This window comes from Cebus imitator, unplaced genomic scaffold (assembly GCF_001604975.1).
Source record: "Cebus imitator isolate Cc_AM_T3 unplaced genomic scaffold, Cebus_imitator-1.0 Scaffold107, whole genome shotgun sequence".
Classification (NCBI taxonomy): Eukaryota; Metazoa; Chordata; class Mammalia; order Primates; family Cebidae; genus Cebus; species Cebus imitator.
The window spans coordinates 4730473-4748165 of NW_016107422.1; the positions used below are offsets into that span (position 1 = coordinate 4730473).

The 17693-nt window shown below is 49.4% G+C and overlaps 1 protein-coding gene across 1 annotated transcript in view; it reads right to left on the minus strand.

The window, feature by feature from the left end:
• Positions 1–17693, minus strand: part of PTPRE (protein tyrosine phosphatase receptor type E) — a 176899-nt gene that overhangs the window by 37463 nt on the left and 121743 nt on the right. Inside the window, exons 3-6 of the mRNA XM_017537833.2 lie at positions 9321–9436; positions 2873–2972; positions 2527–2600; positions 701–837 (exon numbers count right to left, since the gene is read on the minus strand). Coding sequence (XP_017393322.2) covers positions 701–837; positions 2527–2600; positions 2873–2972; positions 9321–9429 — 420 coding nt within the window. The 5' untranslated portion in view covers positions 9430–9436. The remainder of the gene's footprint in view (positions 1–700; positions 838–2526; positions 2601–2872; positions 2973–9320; positions 9437–17693) is intronic.

Consider the following 17693-nt stretch of genomic DNA (forward strand, 5'->3'; position numbering starts at 1 on the left):
CCATCCATCCATCCACCCTCCTACTCATCCATCCATTTATCCATCCATCCTCTCATCCATCCATCCATCTATTAACCCATCTGCCTTCCCACTCATCCATCCATCCATCCATCCATCCATCCATCCATCCATCCGTCGATCCATCCACCCACCCACCTACCTATCCATCCATCCTTCACTCATGTCGATACACAAGCAGATACAGCTAGTGTTCTCTCCAGGCAGCTCACAGCTGCTTCATTAATGCTGAGACAGTGGTTCAGAAGAGGAACATCACCTACTCTGAGTAGATGCTCCAGCTCTCAGAAGCCATGAAAGGATGGTTTGGGGCTCCGTTGTTTTCACCATGATATTGTCATACTGTGCTGTGCTCAGGCCCTAGTTTTCCACATTATCGAGATAACAGAGTTTCTGTCACAACTGATTTTAGAACTTGATACTCAGAGTGTGGGAGGTAGAAGGAGCCTTCACGAACCTCTAAATCAACTTCTTATAATGTCTCTTCTTATAAATGAGGAAATAAGCATTAGTGAAGGGCATTGCACCACAAACCAGGTTTCCTCCCACACCCCATCATGGGACAGTGTCATAACTGATGCAAGGGTTGTGAGTCTTTGGGATAATTCATCTTGAACTCTGACACTGGATTTCACAGGTCTCTACCACAGGCGCCCGGCAGCGGGCTGCTCTGCACACTCACGTTGAACTCCTCCCGAAACTGTTTGCAGTCGTCAGCGGATCTGATGCGGATCTCCTCCTCCAGGTGCTCCACAGGAATGGGAAAGTACTTCTTGGGCCCCGAGGGCGACCTGCTGAGTAGCATCACCCTTTGCTGCTCTGTGGGATCAAAAGAAACATGGGGGCCATTTAGCTACATTCCTGGACAGGTGACTGAGGAACCGAGCTGACCAACGACATTCCTGAAGAAATGACCAGCTGGAGCGGGGACAGTTCTCTCAAATCACACAGCCGGGCTAAGCCGGGTCCTGAGCAGCTGAATCCAAACACCCGCCTCCTGGGAGGCGTCCACATCATCTACAAGTGACGGGTGGCCCTCTGTCCAGTGTTACCTGCTCTCCCCCATCGGAGGCACCCTGCCCCCTCCCCAGACCACTCATCCACCCACCTTCCCACTCCTCCTTCCCTCCAGTCCCTGCTCCTTCAAAAAAGGATTCAAGACAGCTTCACTCTTCAGCTCAGGTTTCCAGGTTTGGAAATAAGGAAGTGTAATTACGGCTTCCGGGAGCAAACTCAGAATGGTCTCTCTCAGCCTTTTCTTCTTCATAACCAATATTCCTGGTTCCTCAAGCCCCATAAGCTCCAAGGGAAATAAGAGAAACCACCCTTGTTTGGGGAGGGTGACAAGGGGCACTGAGAAGTGTGCATTCTAAGGGAGTCCTTGGACACATTCCTTCCCTAAGTTCAGAGTCAGAGGCAAGAAAAGTCATGGGTATGTTTCTCTTTCTGGGGAATGGGCTGATATTGACAAGGTCAACAGGATAACTCAGCTGTCACACTTGAAAAAAGGGCCTGTCCCCACCTGCAGAGCTGTTCTGAAGCCCAGCCAAAAACTTCACCCAAGGATCACTCCTCCAAGTGACAGACAGGATCAGAATGAGTGCCGCCGGGCTTCCCTGCTGCTTACCAGCCGCACCCTCTTCCCTCCTGTTCCTGCTGTGGAAACGTGCAGGGCAGGGAGCGGGGGCTGAACAAGGGCAGGAAGACAGCACCTGCGGCCACATGATCATCTAACCAGGGTCTTGGGGCCCCCAGGCACTGAGAGGCTACATTTCAGCTGGGTCCTTGTTGGTGATATTCTTTTAATGATCTAAGCGTCCGTTTTAAGAGTCTATTTTAGTCTGACAGCACAGCACATGTGTCCCCCCAAACCATGGAACAGTTAGGTAGGAAGGTGACCACAGGAAGTTGTAGCCGCTGGCGTGTGAAGCAATATTTTTGTGGCCTCTGCCTTATACACGTTTCTTGGTCATCTCATCTCTATGTACAGAGAGAAAAACAATGTTCCTTTGTAAGTAGTGACAACAAGTTAGAAACTGAAGAGTTAGGGACTGAAGAGTTGGAAATGCCCCAGCTGACTCTGATCCTCTGTAAACATGAAACACCTTAGCAGAGCAAGTCCCTTTTTTCAGCTTGATTTGCAAGCAGTACAAATCTAGCTGAACAGTTTATGAGCCAGTCTTATCTTAGAACGATTGTAAGGCCTCACTGAAAAGTGTTACATGTCAACACCCTGTGAAAACGACAGGATATGAACGGTCTTTCTAAAAAAAGCCACAAACAAAAATGTCTCAAGCGTCTGTGTCACACCAGAGAGAAAAACGATCCTTAAAGTTTTGAAATGGCGAAATTCTAAATGACAGCATCATATCAGGTAAAGTGAGATAAAAGTGGTAGAGCTGAGCCACCTCCAAACTTACTCTGAATGTGAAAGAGACAAAGCATCCCACTGTCTGCTAAAGAACAACACGTTTTCCCCCAGCCCCAGCCAGAGAGGTGCTCCTGTACCTTGTTCCTCCAAGATTCCGTTGGGCATCTTCTTGTCGCTGGCGCTGACCACAGCCTTCCTCTGCTTCCTGAACCTTAGAGACACAGGACTCATTAGGTTTCCACACTTCTAGGTTCCCTAAGAGCCAATAGCCCTCAGCACGGTGATACCCACCAGGTGAGCCTGGAAAAGCTACTCCTGTTGCTCATGGCTGAGCTGAGCTAAGGCCTGGTCTCTGTGTCTCCCAGGCCCGGCCACCCGGCCTCCTAGCTGTTCTCTGCTGCACAGCCCACGCCCGCAGCATCAGAAGGCTCATTTCCTCCTCTGAGCTGGTTGGGGCAAGTCAGCAACCCGGGACACTCCTACCTGAAGAAGTAGGCGGCGAGAAGGAGGATGAGGAGGAGCAGCAGCAGAGGCAGGAGGAGCCAGGCCAGCAGCGGCTGGGAGCCACCTGGGTCCGGAGGGCCTGCAGGGGAAGTGCAAAGACCCTAAACCCTGACCTCACTTCACACTTTGCAAAAGCATCCCCCTCCATGAGCCCTTCCTCCTGGACACCAGAACCCCACGCTACACTTTGCAAAGTGGATCCATCCTCCTGAAAAGGCCCCACGAGGTAACAGAGGAGCGGCTTTGGTTGTTGCTGTTGACTCAGAGAAAGAATCCGGGACTGGGGCGTGGGTGCAGTGACTTGTCTGAGACCCTGGGGCAGGCATGATGGGGGTGAGCTCCCCAGACCCCCACATGGCCTGGCTGCCTGGCTTTCCTGCTGAGAAGCTGGGGGAGGAGTGGATGCCACTCCCCAGTGTCCACTGTGGGTCCCTGGATGGCGTGGGAGCCTGACTCAGCTCACCTCAGCTCCTAGGGCCGCCTGGGCATGAGCTCAGGCACAGGAAGGCAGCCTGGCCTTGGGGCTGGGCAGAGGCCTGTGGCCCTGGCGCATGGTGGCCCCACCTTCCAGAGCCTCCTGGTCCTCATTCCACCTGTCAGAGGCTGAGTGCCCAGCCACCACCCCCTGTTCCTCTGTCCTTTCTACCTGACAGGCTGACCTTCCTCGCCTGGAAAGAGACCCACAGCCAGGCCCAGCTTTGCTGCAGCTTAGGACCTGCCAGGCCAGCAGTGGCCTTGCTGCTGCTCAGGACTTGCCCCTGGCTCGCAGCCCAAATCCCAAGGGGCACTGGTGGCCTGGCTGCCACCTTCGGACCCCACACACCCTCTCAACGTCGGACTTCATCCCCGCTTCTCCCCAGCCATCCACACAGCCCCCTCCTCACCAAAATGTTCCCACTCACTGAGGACAATCTCAAAGGCCCCACCTCCAGAAAGCCCACTGGACTCCTATCCTGTAGACCCAGAGGGGCCCTGGACACCTCAAAGCACAAACCCCACCCTGCCGTGAGTGAACAGGCCCTCAGCACGACTGCTTTGGTGTCCATGTTTCTGTGGAATCCTCTCGAAGGCAACGATTGGGCTTCCAACTCTAGTTCCAGAAGCACCAAGCACTGGCGTTGAGCCCAGCGCAGCCTCCATGCACCTCCTCCTGAGGGCTGGCACAGCCCCCTCAGGGTGCTCCGGGCACCAGGAGGGCTCCACAGCCCCAGAGGCTCCACTCACCTCACAGCCCTCATCTGGGTCCAAAAGGGACCCTCATGCCTTCTGCCTTGCACCCTGGGTTATAAACTCCCCAGGGCAGGGGCCGGATGGTCCTCCCTCATCCTCCAAACTCCTGGGCCTGGCACTGACTCTGGCACCCTGTGAGTGGTCCATGCAGTCATTTCTAATAAATGAAGAAGTTTTAGGGACTTGAGTGACCGTTAGATGTTGACGTTCACGGAGGACACAGCTGGCCTGTGATGAGGAGGTGGTCCCAGCCGTGAGAGAGGGCACTGTTCACTGGCCCACCCACTAAGCACCCACCTTCCAGGTGGCATCTGTGCCTCTCTCATCTGTCTGGCAGTGTCAGTAGCCTGGCAGCCTGGCTGTCCTCTGTAGCGCCCACACTCAGGTGTCTGTGGCCCTGGCCCAGAGGAGCCAGTTCTGGCCCCACGCAAGGCTGGGTTGGTGCCAGGCTGAGTGGGCGTGGCTGCCACAGTCCCCCACCTTTGGCCCCCAACCTGCCCACAGCAGAGCTTCCCTGGGGAAGTGAGGTGGCCTGAGGTTTCCACACTTGCAACTCCAGACAGCACCCCCCTCCACTCTGCCAGGGCCTTGGGGCAACCCCAGCACAGACTGCGGGGGAGCTTCTGACACAGAGGGAGGAACAGCATGGAGCCCAGCACCGTGGAGGGCCCGGCTGCTGCTCGCTCTCGGGACTCAGCCAGAAAGCTTGGGCATCTGTCCCCCTCCTCCCTCCCAAAAGTAGCCAAGTGCATCTGCCCTCATCTCCTGGGCCCCATGCAATGAAACTTCCCACTTCTGCCTCACACAGAGGTCAGGCTCTGGGCTCAGCTTCTGCATACATGATGACTAGTGCAGTCCAAGCCAGCTCGTGGGGCCTGCTCATCAGAGAGAGACATGAGGGGGCACCCGGGCCCCACCAGTCCTCCCTGGGTCTGGCCTCCACATTCCTGTCTGAGGCAAAGGCTGCAGTCACAGACATGGGTGCTTCCATAGAGGACGGGACTGAACCACCACACCCGCAAAGGGGGTGTGCACACGGGTAGAAGGGGTGGGTCGCAGGGCCAGTGGCTTCCCCAGCTCTGGCTCTGGAGTTTCTCATTGGCTGCCTCTGTTCATGAGGCCAGAGATGAGGATCAGAAACCCCACAGCCTTCTAGGGGCAGGTGAGAACACTCCCTGGTGGTGTGGGGACGCCAGATGGGGGCAGGAATGGAGACTCCACATCCTGTCTGCAGGAATGGCTACTTCTGAGTTCCAGCCTACCAGGGCCAAGCGCAAGGGGGGCCCACAGTGCCCAGCTCTTCCCATCTTCCTAAAGAAGAAATTCATATTTTTATGTAAACATTTTTTGATTTTTAAATATTGGTAAGAAATTCAATTTAAATGTAATTTTTTAAAATGGTGTGGGCCAGGAAGAAAAAAAATATGTCCTCTGGGCACCAATGTGGTTCATGCAGGAGTCAGGGAGCCATCTGAGAAGAAATTCCAGTCACAGTCTATTTTCATTTCCTGTTGTTATGGCTCCGACGTGGTGGGGCAGAAGGTCAGGGCGGCCAGTCCCCAGAGTGGTCATCCCGAAGCAGCCTCCTTCCTGAATGACTGTCTAGCTGATGCCCAAAGCCAAGTGTGTGTGTATGTTGACATATATACATTTACAACTTGTGTGTGTGTACATGTTTGCTTATGTAGAATCTGATCCTGAAAATTGAAAACCTTAGGCTTGAATGTGACTTTGGAGCAGACAAAGAGAACGGGAATCTTGGCTGGAATGTGACCACCTGATACCCTCTCCTCAGGAAACTGGTCCCGAGCTCCCGCCAAGAGCTGGGGTCTTCCAGGGACCACCTCAGTTCTGCCCCAGGGCTCAGCTGCTCTCACTGTGTCCCCTGTCTTATCTCCATCCCCTTTCCCCTCTCCCACCTTCATGGCAAGCTCTCCCTCCCACAGGGACCCTAGAGGCGGAACAAGTCCACACTGGAAAGACGTGGCTCACTCAAGGACAGGTGTGCAGACAATGGTTTCAGGTCCCAGCTCACTCCGGCCTAAGATTTTCAATGTTCAGGAACCCGTTCTCTTTGCCACAGTTAAGCATAATTAAGATTTCGAAGTGTATATCTTTCCTGACATTTTCTTCTATAAATTTATGTTCATAAATATGCAGGTTTGAGAAATAAATAGACCATTCTACTCCTCTCAATTTCATCTAAAGCTTCACGGATTGTAAAAAGTATCATTATTTTAAGAACCACTAAGAAAGAAAAAAAAATGATACTGATTATAATTGTGAAGTGCTACCAATTTTAAGACACATCCCCATATAGCCACATTAAATATGAAAGAAACAGATGAAACGCGCCCGGGGGCGGTCATCCAGCTTGCCTTTCTGGTACGGCTGTCTGTCTTGGAGAGTTTCCATGGCAGCCCAGATAAGCTTCCCCATTCTGTGTAATAGCTGCTTGGATTCCACTTTTTGGATAGACCAAAATAGGATGGACATTTAAGTTGTCTCCAACTTTTCTGCTATTACCTACAATTCTGCAACATATATATATATATATATATATATCTTTGTGTCTCGCAAGTGTTTCTGTGGGATAGCTTCTGTGTTAGCCTATATGCCTGTTACATTTTAACACGATTGTCAAGTTGGCAGCCCGAAGTTTCTAACTTCTACAATCATCCATAGCAGGGGTCCCTGCCAACTGCCTCAGGACACAGGTGGGTGTCTGTCTGTGGCCTGTTAGGAACGGGGCCACACAGGAGGAGGTGGGCAGGTGAGCGAGCATTACCGCCTGAGGTCCACCCCCGTCAATCAGCGGTGGCATTAGATTCTCACAGGAGCTCAAATCCTATTGCGAGCTTTGCATGTGAGGGATTCTTATGAGAATCTGATGCCTGATGATCTGTCACCGTCTCCCGTCACCCCCAGAGGGGCCTTCTAGTTGCAGGAACACAAGCTCAGGGGTCCCACTGATTCCACATTATGGTGAGTTGTATAATTATTTCATTATATGTTACAATGTGATAATAACAGAAATAAAGTGCACCATACATGCAATGCACTTGGATCCTCCCCAAACCACCCCCACCCCAATTCCAGGTAAACACTGCCTTCTGTGAAGCTGGCCCCTGGTGCCACAAAGGTTGCAGAGTGCTGCCCAGAGTGTGCAACGGAGCCAGTTTCTCTTCTCTGGGATGTGGTCAACCCTTTTGATCTTGGTCCATCCGATAGGTAAAATGATAATGTCATTTTAATTTGCATTTCTCTAATTTCTAGAGAGTTGAGCATCTTTTCATTATTAGTGAAACATAATTAACTGGATATTTGTATTCTGCCTGGTCATATTCTCTATTCGTTTCCCTACTTTTACTTATTACTTTTTATAGACAAAATTTTATTATATAATTTGTAACCATTTACCTTCAATTCCTTCTGTAAAAGAACGTCTAGATGAGTCCTGAACATATTTTGTTCAATGAGCAAATGAAACACCGTCATGTTATTTTGGCACAGTGTTATCATCTGAAATGGCCCTTCATACTTCTTCCAGGGATCAGATGATTTTTTTTTTTTTCATGGAGTCTCACTGTGTCACCCAGCTGGAGTACAGTGGCACAATCGTGGCTCACTGCAACCTCCGCCTCCTGGGTTCAAGTGATTCTCCTGCCTCAGCCTCCTGAGTAGCTGGGATTACAAACACACACCACCACGCCTGGCTAATATTTTTGTATTTTTAATAGAGACAAGATTTCACCATATTGGCCAGGCTGGTCTTGAACTCCTGACCTCAGGTGATCTACCTGCCTTAGCCTCCCGGAGTGCTGGGATTACAGGCATGAGCCACTGCACCCGGCTGATCAAATGAAGATTTAAAGGGCGCTTCACAGGGTCAAGTTCCCCTCCAGAATTCTAGGCCAAAGGAACCCATCTGCGCCTTATAACCCAAGGGCCGTTTCCATCTAGTTCGTGGACTGGTAGCCCTTGCTAAGCACTCAGAGGCCCTAGTGGAGGCTGAACTGAGGTGTGAGTTTCACATTTAGCTCTGCTCTGGGTGCTGAGGTCCCACGACAGTGTCTTCCTCCTGAAAGTAACACCCCACATCTGTGGCAATATGTGAGCCAATAATTTTGTTTTCAAATAAACTGAAAAGCCTCAGATGTGGTATGGACGTCATCCTGCTGCTGCCACTCAAGGGATTGTCTGAGAGCTTGGGCAGGTTCTTCCCCACTTTTGTGCAAACAGATGTCTGCCACTGTGACTCCTGCATGTGATAAGGGTAGATTCAGGCAGCTTGCCAGGTGTTTCTAAATGGCCAGTTGATTAGCGATGGGAAGAAAAGTTGGGATCATGGGTTGAAATAACTCACTGAACCACCAGTGACCTGCCCCTGAAGGGCTGGCTTGCAAAGGGGCAGGTTTATATTTGTTGGCAGCTTCTGGTCTCTCGTTTTTGGGGTTTTGGATTTCTTTGAGGTTTCAACATGAAGAGGAAAAACACAGGTGGGCATTTAGAATTGCTCTCCTCGCTGGAGGTTCTGGCAGCCAGAAATCGTCACTCTTTCCTCCTCCTGGGGCCAATGGTACATTTGCAGGACATTTGTTCAGGGTTAGAAAATCATGTGTGGCCCTTGATCTGACTTCGTTCACAGCCCCCACCCTCACTTCCCACTTGCTCTTTTCTGCATGATGTCTGGACGTCACAGTCCACTCGTGAACACGTCAGCAGGCATCTCTAAAACAAAGACTCTTCAACAATAAAGCTAATCACGATGCCAATATCTGACCTAAAACATTAAGAATTCTTTAGTTAATATCACTAACTGTCACATCAGTGACATAACTGTCACATCGCCTCGTCCGTGTATGTTCATGGTTGGTTTTCTGCACAATGGGATTTGGGGAGATTTTTAACCCTTTTGCTCTCCTGCCTCCAGCCAAGGCTGACCCCGACTCTCAGCAGGGGTTGTAGATGGGTTACCTCCAGAGCTCTAAGCTTTGCTGAACCACCAGATGCTAAACTAGCTTATCTAGCCTGCCTGTTTTTAGAGGCACAAAATATTAAAAGCACACTGAGAAATTCAGCCACACCACTCTTCTCTTACCTTAAGCCCTTTATCACCCCCAGAATGGTCCCAGAAGCTTAGCAGGAGGCAGTGGGGGAGGCAGCCAGGGAAAGGGAGAGAGGGATGGGTCCTTACCTGAGGTCGTGGTGGTCTCGTTGCTGTCAGCAGCGGTCTCGTTGCCCCGGAGAGCCCTGGTGAGCGGCAAGCTAAAACCTGCCAGCAGGAGTGGACACAAGGGCTCCATGGCAGACCTGCAGAGAGGCAGGGACAGGCTCAGAGGTCACCCAGCAGCAGGCGTGGGACCCTCCGGTGCCAGGCAGTGATGATGAGGATAAGAGCTAACTCCATTTCAGGGCTTCCTCTGAGTGAAGAACTTTGCCTGTCACTTTCACTGACCTTCTCACTGAGGCTTCCCAACATCAGGGGATACAGTCACTGGCTACGGACATTCACTCAAAAGAGGGAACCAGGACTCAGACGACCTGTTTGGCTGATCGTTAATGGGAGTGGATGGGGAACTGGAACCCAGGGTGATCTCATCCCAGACCCCTGCCCTCCCCGGAACCACAGCAGAAATCACATCTGGGTGACTTAGCCTGGTGTCCTGGAGCCTCTGCCATCCACCCTCCACTCCCCCTGCTCATTCCACTTCCCTTTCAAGCCCTGATCTCTGGCCATGCTGTTCTCTTCACACCTAGCAAGACCCTGCTTTTCAATCTGTTTCTTCGTCCCCCCTCACTCTGCCTGGGAAACCTCGATCCCTTCAGAGCCTAGTTCAGGCAGTGTTGTTGCCCAGCTGCAGCCAAGTTCTCTGCTCCTTGCTGCTCCGTCACACTCAGTCTGACGCTGGCGCACTCCGTCTAGCTCCTGCATGCTTGGTCTGGCTCCAGCTGGACCCTTGCATCTGACCGTAGCCATGTCTAAACTCTCAGGTGAAGCTGCCTCTGCGAGGATGGAGCCATGGTCTGCTCACCTTGACAGAGCCAATTGGGCAACCTGGGATGCAGGTGGGTATGTATTGGGGGTGGCAGGTGGGAATGCTCAGGGGCAGACCCAGATTGTAACGTGGCTCAGACCAGAAAAAGGCTCTTTCCTGCTGAGGGCCCGTGGGCAATCACATCTTCACCTGGAACTCCGTTTTGCCAAACAGTAGAGCATTGCAAATGTGACAGTGACTGCTTGGCGGTGTGGAAACCCCTCCCTAGAGGCTCATTGGCAGGTGCAGGTGGGCAGTGGCATCTGCTGAATGGGATTTGCTGGGGATAATGCAGAGTGCAGTGGAGGTGCGGTCCCCCCACCCCCTGAACCCTGTCCAAGGTCATTCCCACCAGCAGCCCTCTCCTGCCTGAGGCCTCCCTCAGGGAGGCAAATGGATCCATTTCAGAACCGAGGCCAAGAAACATCCATTCCCTAGCTGCTCACATGTTAAACACTAATGCTTGTAATTAGAGAACACATCTGAATGAGCGTGAAAAATCCTAATTATGTTTCAGTAATCACCACTATTAAGATGAAACCATGATGAGGACATTATAACAACTTGCCCAGAACAACTGCGATGGTGGCAGTCAGCACTTTTACTTCTTTCCTCTTTTTTTATTTCCAAAATACACATTTTAGATTTATAAAATGAGCCATATACACAAATAATTCCACGAGCACTTACTGTGTGCCGGGTATTTGATATCGGTATTGTTTGCACAATAGCCTCACAGGGCTGAGAAACAGGTACCTGAAGGATGAAGAACTGGCCCAAAGTCAGGCTGGCGGATACGGAGGAACTGTGGCTTGAACCCAGGAGCCCTGGAGACAAAAGTCCTCACCCCCACTGCACACTGCCCTGGCCCTTCCGTGACAGGCAGCTCTCCCACATCAGCACAGATTGTTTTTTAAAAAAATCTTATTGCACACAGCCACAGCACTTTTAATTTACTTGAGCAAATTAGGGAGTAATTGATTGGGAAGTATTAATTGGTTTAATACAACTCCAGAGATGCAGAATTCCTAGTTGAAACATTTTTCTTATGCATTATTAATTTGATGACCCTCCTCTCCAAATGCTCAGTGATCTAAGACGAGGCCTACACCCTTGAGAAAGACAAAGATCATTTTGTTCATCTATTAGGCACTGAGGCCCAGAAGTGCTCCGGGGGAGCAGCAGGTGATTGTGCTGACATGATCAGCAGTGGGCGACAACCTGCAGAATTCAAAGCCTGTCCACCTGCTGGAGGCTGGGTCTGTCCCCCTTATATTTTAAGGACAATGACAACTTGCCAGTCCCCCGCCATTTACTCTCAATGGGCTTGCACAAGTGACCTGGTAAGCACAGACACGAAGCAGTCCAAAAATGGTGCTTGAAACAGTGATTAAAACCGTGGAGAACTGTAAGGATTTGTATTTCATCAGTTTCTGCTGTGAGTCTACCAAATATTGAGTCTGTAGAGCACACATTGCACCTGATTTCCAGAACAGAGATGAGGAAAGGCGTTCATTTATGATAAAGCAGGTTGTATATTTACCCCCCACCATAGTCAACCAGCTATCAATGTCATTATAAATCTTTTAATTCCGTCTGATGTCTTTTTAGTATTCACTGGGCAAGTCCTTAGGTCAGGCAGCCTGGTAGGCCCTGGAGATGCAAAGAATGTAGTCTTGTTTCAGCCCGAAGGCTGCTTATTGAGGAGGATGGACAGGCAGAAGGATAGCCGCCCCAATACCCACTCCCAGGCTCTCAAGATGAGGCCACAGTGCCAAGGAGCAAAGGGGAGGGAGCAATGATTCCTCTGGGCAGTCAGTGAAACCTTCCCCAGAAATGCAGTGCAGAGTGACTCATCCAGGATGGAGGACAGAGGGAGACGCAGGTCAGGGGACAGAGGAGTGACGGGAGCCCAGACGGCAGCCAATGTCCAGGCAGTTCACGGTTCTCTGGCACACGAGGGATGCCAAAATGAGTGAGGAGGAAAAGTCTGGAAAGCAGTTGGGTAGGCCCTCAGTGCCGTGCTGGAGTTTGGCTTGGCCCTAAGGGTTCATTTTCCATTAACAATTTACATTACTAGAGGCGCCTGGGAGCACTAAGGAAAGATGCTCATTCCTGTGCCCAACTCCAGATGGAAGAAATCCCAGTATCTGAGGAATAATGGCTTTATATAGACTGAAGTTCGAAAACCTTGGCTATGAGTCATGAGCCGCCATGAAAGTTTTGAGAGGGAGCCCTGGAAGCCACGTGTCAGCTCCTGACACAGGGCAGCCTTTGCGGCCGGAGAGCGGTCCAGGAGCCTGAGCATCACCTGGGAGCATGTTAGGAATGCAGAGTCTCAGGCCCGGCCCAGACCTCCCACCTTTTACGAAGATTCCTGGGTGGTTCCTCTGCTCATCAACACTTAGGACATATTGGTCTAAGCAATGGATTAAGAAAGACCATGCCAGGGGCAATGGGAATGGAAAGCAGAGAGGGAGTTGAGGATTTCAAAAGATAGAGTCCAAGGCAGTGGTGGTCAGTGGGATGTGGGTGATAAGTGGGGAGACAAAGGTATTGGGGTTTCCATCTTGGGAGCCAGAGTGGGAGGGGGTATCATTCATTAGTTGAGACAAGGAGAATGGGGCTCCAGGGTGGGGATAAGGATGATTTGTAAATGGAGGCATAAAGCAGTAATATATGCTCCCAGTCACTGAGCTCCTATGAAGCGGGATACACCGTGTGAGGGTCTGAGATAGATGACCTCATCGGCCCTCACGGAAATCCTATGAGCAACGTCCTGTTGTTACTGGAGATAAAAGGTTGCATTAGAGAGGACAGTGGGACATTCCAGGGGAGACTGCCTGGAGGAGCTGCACCTGAGGTCTAGGGCCTGGTCAGAAGGGGAGGTGGGCTGCAAGTGCAGTGTGGGGAAAGGCAGTGGGGGACTACTGGGGAGGAAGGCCAGGGTCACGGCGGCGAGCTCAGGAGGTCACTGGTCCAGGGCCCGAGGAAGGGAGCTGGGCAGGAGACTGGGAGACGGTGGCTGGGCTGGGGGGAGGGCAGGAGGCAGGTCAAGGTGCACGACCAAGGCTAGAAAGGGGACTTTCCTGAGCCCTGAGCACTTCCCCACATCCCTGCCCCGTCTCCTGGGGTGGTCCCGTCTCTCTCCTCACCCTTTACTCGACCCCACCAGCTTTTGAGGTTGAGCAACCTGAGACGGAGTCTTTCCTGGGATCACACTGTCTGGTGCTGTGTAGGATGATTTGGGTTCTGGACCTCTCAACCAACCCAGGAGACCACAGAGGGTAGGGGCTGTCTCATGTCCCCATTTCCCAGGCCCTCACTTCCTCCCGGGTCACCTCAATAATTGGGGATTTCAAGGAATTTGAGGGCAAGGAGCCATCCCTGGGCCAGTGTCTCTGAGCAGGAGCCGTCCAGCTGGCCCCTCTGGCCCCCTCAAACCCAAATGTGCCCTTTCCAGCTGGCCCAGGAGGTCCAGCAGTGGACCGACCCACACTGCCCCCTGCAGCTCAAAGAGGGTAGCGTTTTCTTTCTGCAGCCCAAACCCATCACCTACAAGATCAAAACGTGCAGCTGTTTTGCTTTCAACTAAGAAACAGATGAGGGTTCTTCACAAGGAAGCAGGAGACAATGATTTGGGAGCCATACTCATGTTTCAAAGCCACTGCACTTAAAGGGAATGGGTCCTGGAATGGGTCCCCTATAATTTCTCATCCAAACCAGGACTTGAGAGCAAAGGAGGGGGCTATAATGATTAAAAATGTGTGCTTTTCTAAAACATCTACTGGCCAGTGATTTGATTTCATTAAGTTGGGAGACTAATAAGTAGTTCTATTCACAAAATATTAAAAAAATTAATCTTTCCGAAAACAACAATGTATTTCGATGTACATAAATATATTATGGTTTCAAGAAAACTTTTTTGGAGGCTCAGGCAGACAGATCACTTTGAGCTCAGGGGTTTGAAACCAGCCTGGCAATATGGCAAAACCCTGTCTCTGCAAAAAATAGAAAAACTTAGCTGGGCATGGTGATGCGTGCCTGTGGTTCCAGCTACTTTTGGGGCTGAGGTGGGAGGATCATTTGAGCCTGGGAAGTGAAGGTCGTGATGAGCCGACATCATGCCTCTGCACTTCAGCCTGGGCAACAGAGCCAGACCTTGTCTCAACAAGAAAAAATAAAAAGAAAAGAAAAGAAAAGAAAAGAAAAGAAAAGAAAAGAAAAAAGCCTCTTTGTATTGATTATCTGAAAATAAAATGAGAACATAAAAGAATACTTATTCTTGGTACACATTCACAGGCTCTGATCAATTTTTTAGTCTTATCTGTTCCTAATATGATTCATTCAATACAGTTTTTCAATGTTCTTATTGTTTTAATTTTTAAGATAAAATTGCCTGTTTTTTTTATGATTAGCATTTTGTGAGCTCTCATCATTTAATTCACTTTACTGCTTCCTTGTTTTTGTAGAAATAAATTTTAATGTCTTCCTGTTCATAATCCCATTTGTTTGTTTGTCTGAGGCAGATTCTCACCCTGCTGCCCAGACTGGAGTGCAGTAGTGCCATCATGGCTCACTGCAGTCTCAACCTCCTGGGCTCAAGTGATCCTCCCATCTCAGCCTCCTAAGTAGCTGGGACTATTGGGGTGCACCACCATGACTGGCAAAATTTAAAACTTTTTTTTTGTAAAGACGGGGACAGGTCTCACTATGTTGCCCAGGCTAGTCTCAAACTCCTAGACTCAAGCAATCCTCCTGCCATGAGCTCCCAAAGTGCTAGGATTACAGGTGTGAGCCACCACCCCACCCAACCATAACCTTTGTTTTCAATAATTGTAATTCTATAAAAGTTGCAAAAGCCAAGAGTTCTGCGTGTGTAGGTTTTCTTTGATGCTCCATTTATTGCATCCTTCTATAATATATTTCCAACTAGTGAAGCTAAACTGAACTCACACTTAGAGCCTTGTTTAAAGAAAGGTTCAACATCTTTTTAGGACACTTAGGTTTATTTACAAAGTAATTATTTGAAGGCCTGAACATTTCTAGAATCTGACTGATGATGAGCAGTAGGGAGAAAGTGCATACTACCAAGCTGCAGTGTTTTAAAAATTCAACATCAGCCTAATTACCATGAATTTGCATTTTAGTTACTCTGTGTACATACAACTATTTATACTTTTGAGCATCAACAGCTTCTATTTTAACTGATGAGATGTCCAATTTGGACACAATTATAAATGCTGTGAGACTGGGTGGTGGCTCATGCCTGTAATCCCAGCACTTTGGGAGGCTGAGGCAAGGAGATCACTTGAGGTTAGGAGTTTGAGACCAGCCTGGTCAACATGGTGAAACTCCATCTCTACTAAAAATATAAAAATTAGCTGGGTGAGGTAGCACATGCTTGTAATCCCAGCTACTTGGGAGGCTGAGGCAGAAGAATATCTTGAATCTGGGAGGCAGAGGTTGTAATGAGCCAAGATTGCACAACTGCACTCCAGCCTGGGCGACAGAGTGAGACTCCATCTCAGATGAATGAATGAATGAATGAATGATGTGTACATTACAATCAATTCCAAGTACAGTACATATTGTACATAGTGCTACAAATGCTGAGCTTTACCCACACTTATAAAATCATATTTATGATTCCCCTGCAAATAATTTTATCATGATGCTGACTCTTCCACTGCATTTCCTGTGACATTAGCAATCAAGTCTAGGCTTTGCCTTTGACAGAAACTTCCAGGTTATATTGGGATTCCATGAAATGAATTTTAAAAAAGAAAACCACTGTTAGAATGGACCGATTTTGTCTGAAAATCACTGCTTGAAAATGACACTGATGTAACACTGGCATCATCCGATGATTTGTGAAGTTCTTCTACCTTGGGAGCACTAACAGCTCTCACTTCACCTTCTGTAAGTACACAGTGAAACCTGGAATTGAAGGTGAACAGAATCAGCTGAGAAGAGTCATTTGATCTAAGTGAAAAGTCATGCCTCACAAGCAGTTTGCAAACACCTGCAATTTATCATCCTCAGGTACAGGGTCCTTCAAGCAGTCACTTAGTGAATACTGATGATCTCTTAGCAGCTTTTTATTTCTTTCTGGCCTCTGTGTGGTCAGTGATATCATTACAGTCCCCTAGGTAGTTAGTAAATGTTTGTAAGTATTTTGTACAAATTATAAATTATCACCAACATTATTATCAACTTTCTGGAAAAAAATCAGTGCTTGATATGCCTTTTTAAAGTTATTCCTGACCGACATGTTTAATGCAAATTCAGAAAGTTCTACTGAAACATGATTTAAATAGAGTTGGAGATTCATACCATATAATAAATGCCCAAGCCCATGGAATAAGAGAGTTCAGACTGTTTTCTACAAGTTGTATTGATTTCCAGAAAATATTTCAAAATCACCTACCCTGTAATTTCTCATGTTTCCCACACATGCTGATGACCATGGCATCTCACAGGCCATGATGTGGGCCACAGCTCAACTGGCTGGTGCCACATGCAGCCAGCAGGAGCCCCGGCCTCAAAGCCTCCTCCCACCAGGCCAATGGGTGTTGGTGTTCTAACCCACTCTTGTCCACGGGCACTTATTCTCTTCTAACCTTCCTGTTGTCCTTGAAAGGTAAGTGTTACTGACGCTGTGTTAGGAGAGGGTGGTGAAAGAGAGAAGGCTGTGGCTGTCATCTTCCAGATGTAGGCATCATTAAAGAGAAACCGATCCTGGCACAGCTGTCTCCATCCTAGGAGGAGATCATAGCAGAAGCTGGAAGGGCCAAGTGGACAGCCTACAGACCTTCCTGGATTCTGTTAATGCAAATATCACTTAAACATTAAAAGTTTAATTTTTGGCCAGCCATTGTGGCTCATGCCTGTAATCCCAGCACTTTGGGAGGCTGAGGCAGGTGGATCACCTAAAGTCAGGAGTTTAAGACCAGCCCGGCCACTAGGGTGAAACCCTGTCTCTACTAAAAATACAAAAATTAATCTGGCGTGGTGGCGGGCACCTGTAATCCCAGCTACTCAAGAGTCTGAGGCAGGATAATTGCTTGAACCCAGGAGGCAGACGTTGCAGTGAGGTGAGATTACGCCACTGAACTCCAGGCTGGGCGATGAAACGAGACTCTGTGTCAAAAAAAAAGTTTAATTTTCAATTTCTCTAAGATGAAAACTATGGAGCAAATGTGAAAGTGGACAGGACATGGAGACAACTTGCAGAAAATAGGGCTGTCTCTGTTGAAGAGGGAAATACGGTCCCCTGGGGAGGACGCAGAGAGATGGGGTGGCATGGTCAGAGCTGAGCCCTGGGGCCCTCCGAGATTTAGATGTCTGAGCCCTGTGTCATGAGACCCACTCATTCTTCCTTCTCTCAACAAAACACATCTTGATTCTTCCCTTACCCAGTCTCATCCACATTTTGCTGCCCTAAAGGTTCACACCTGAGCCAGGTAAGGAATGAAGCCTTGCCCAGGTCCGATCGAAGGCTGTACCTGCCCCTCATCTGGCAGAGTCAC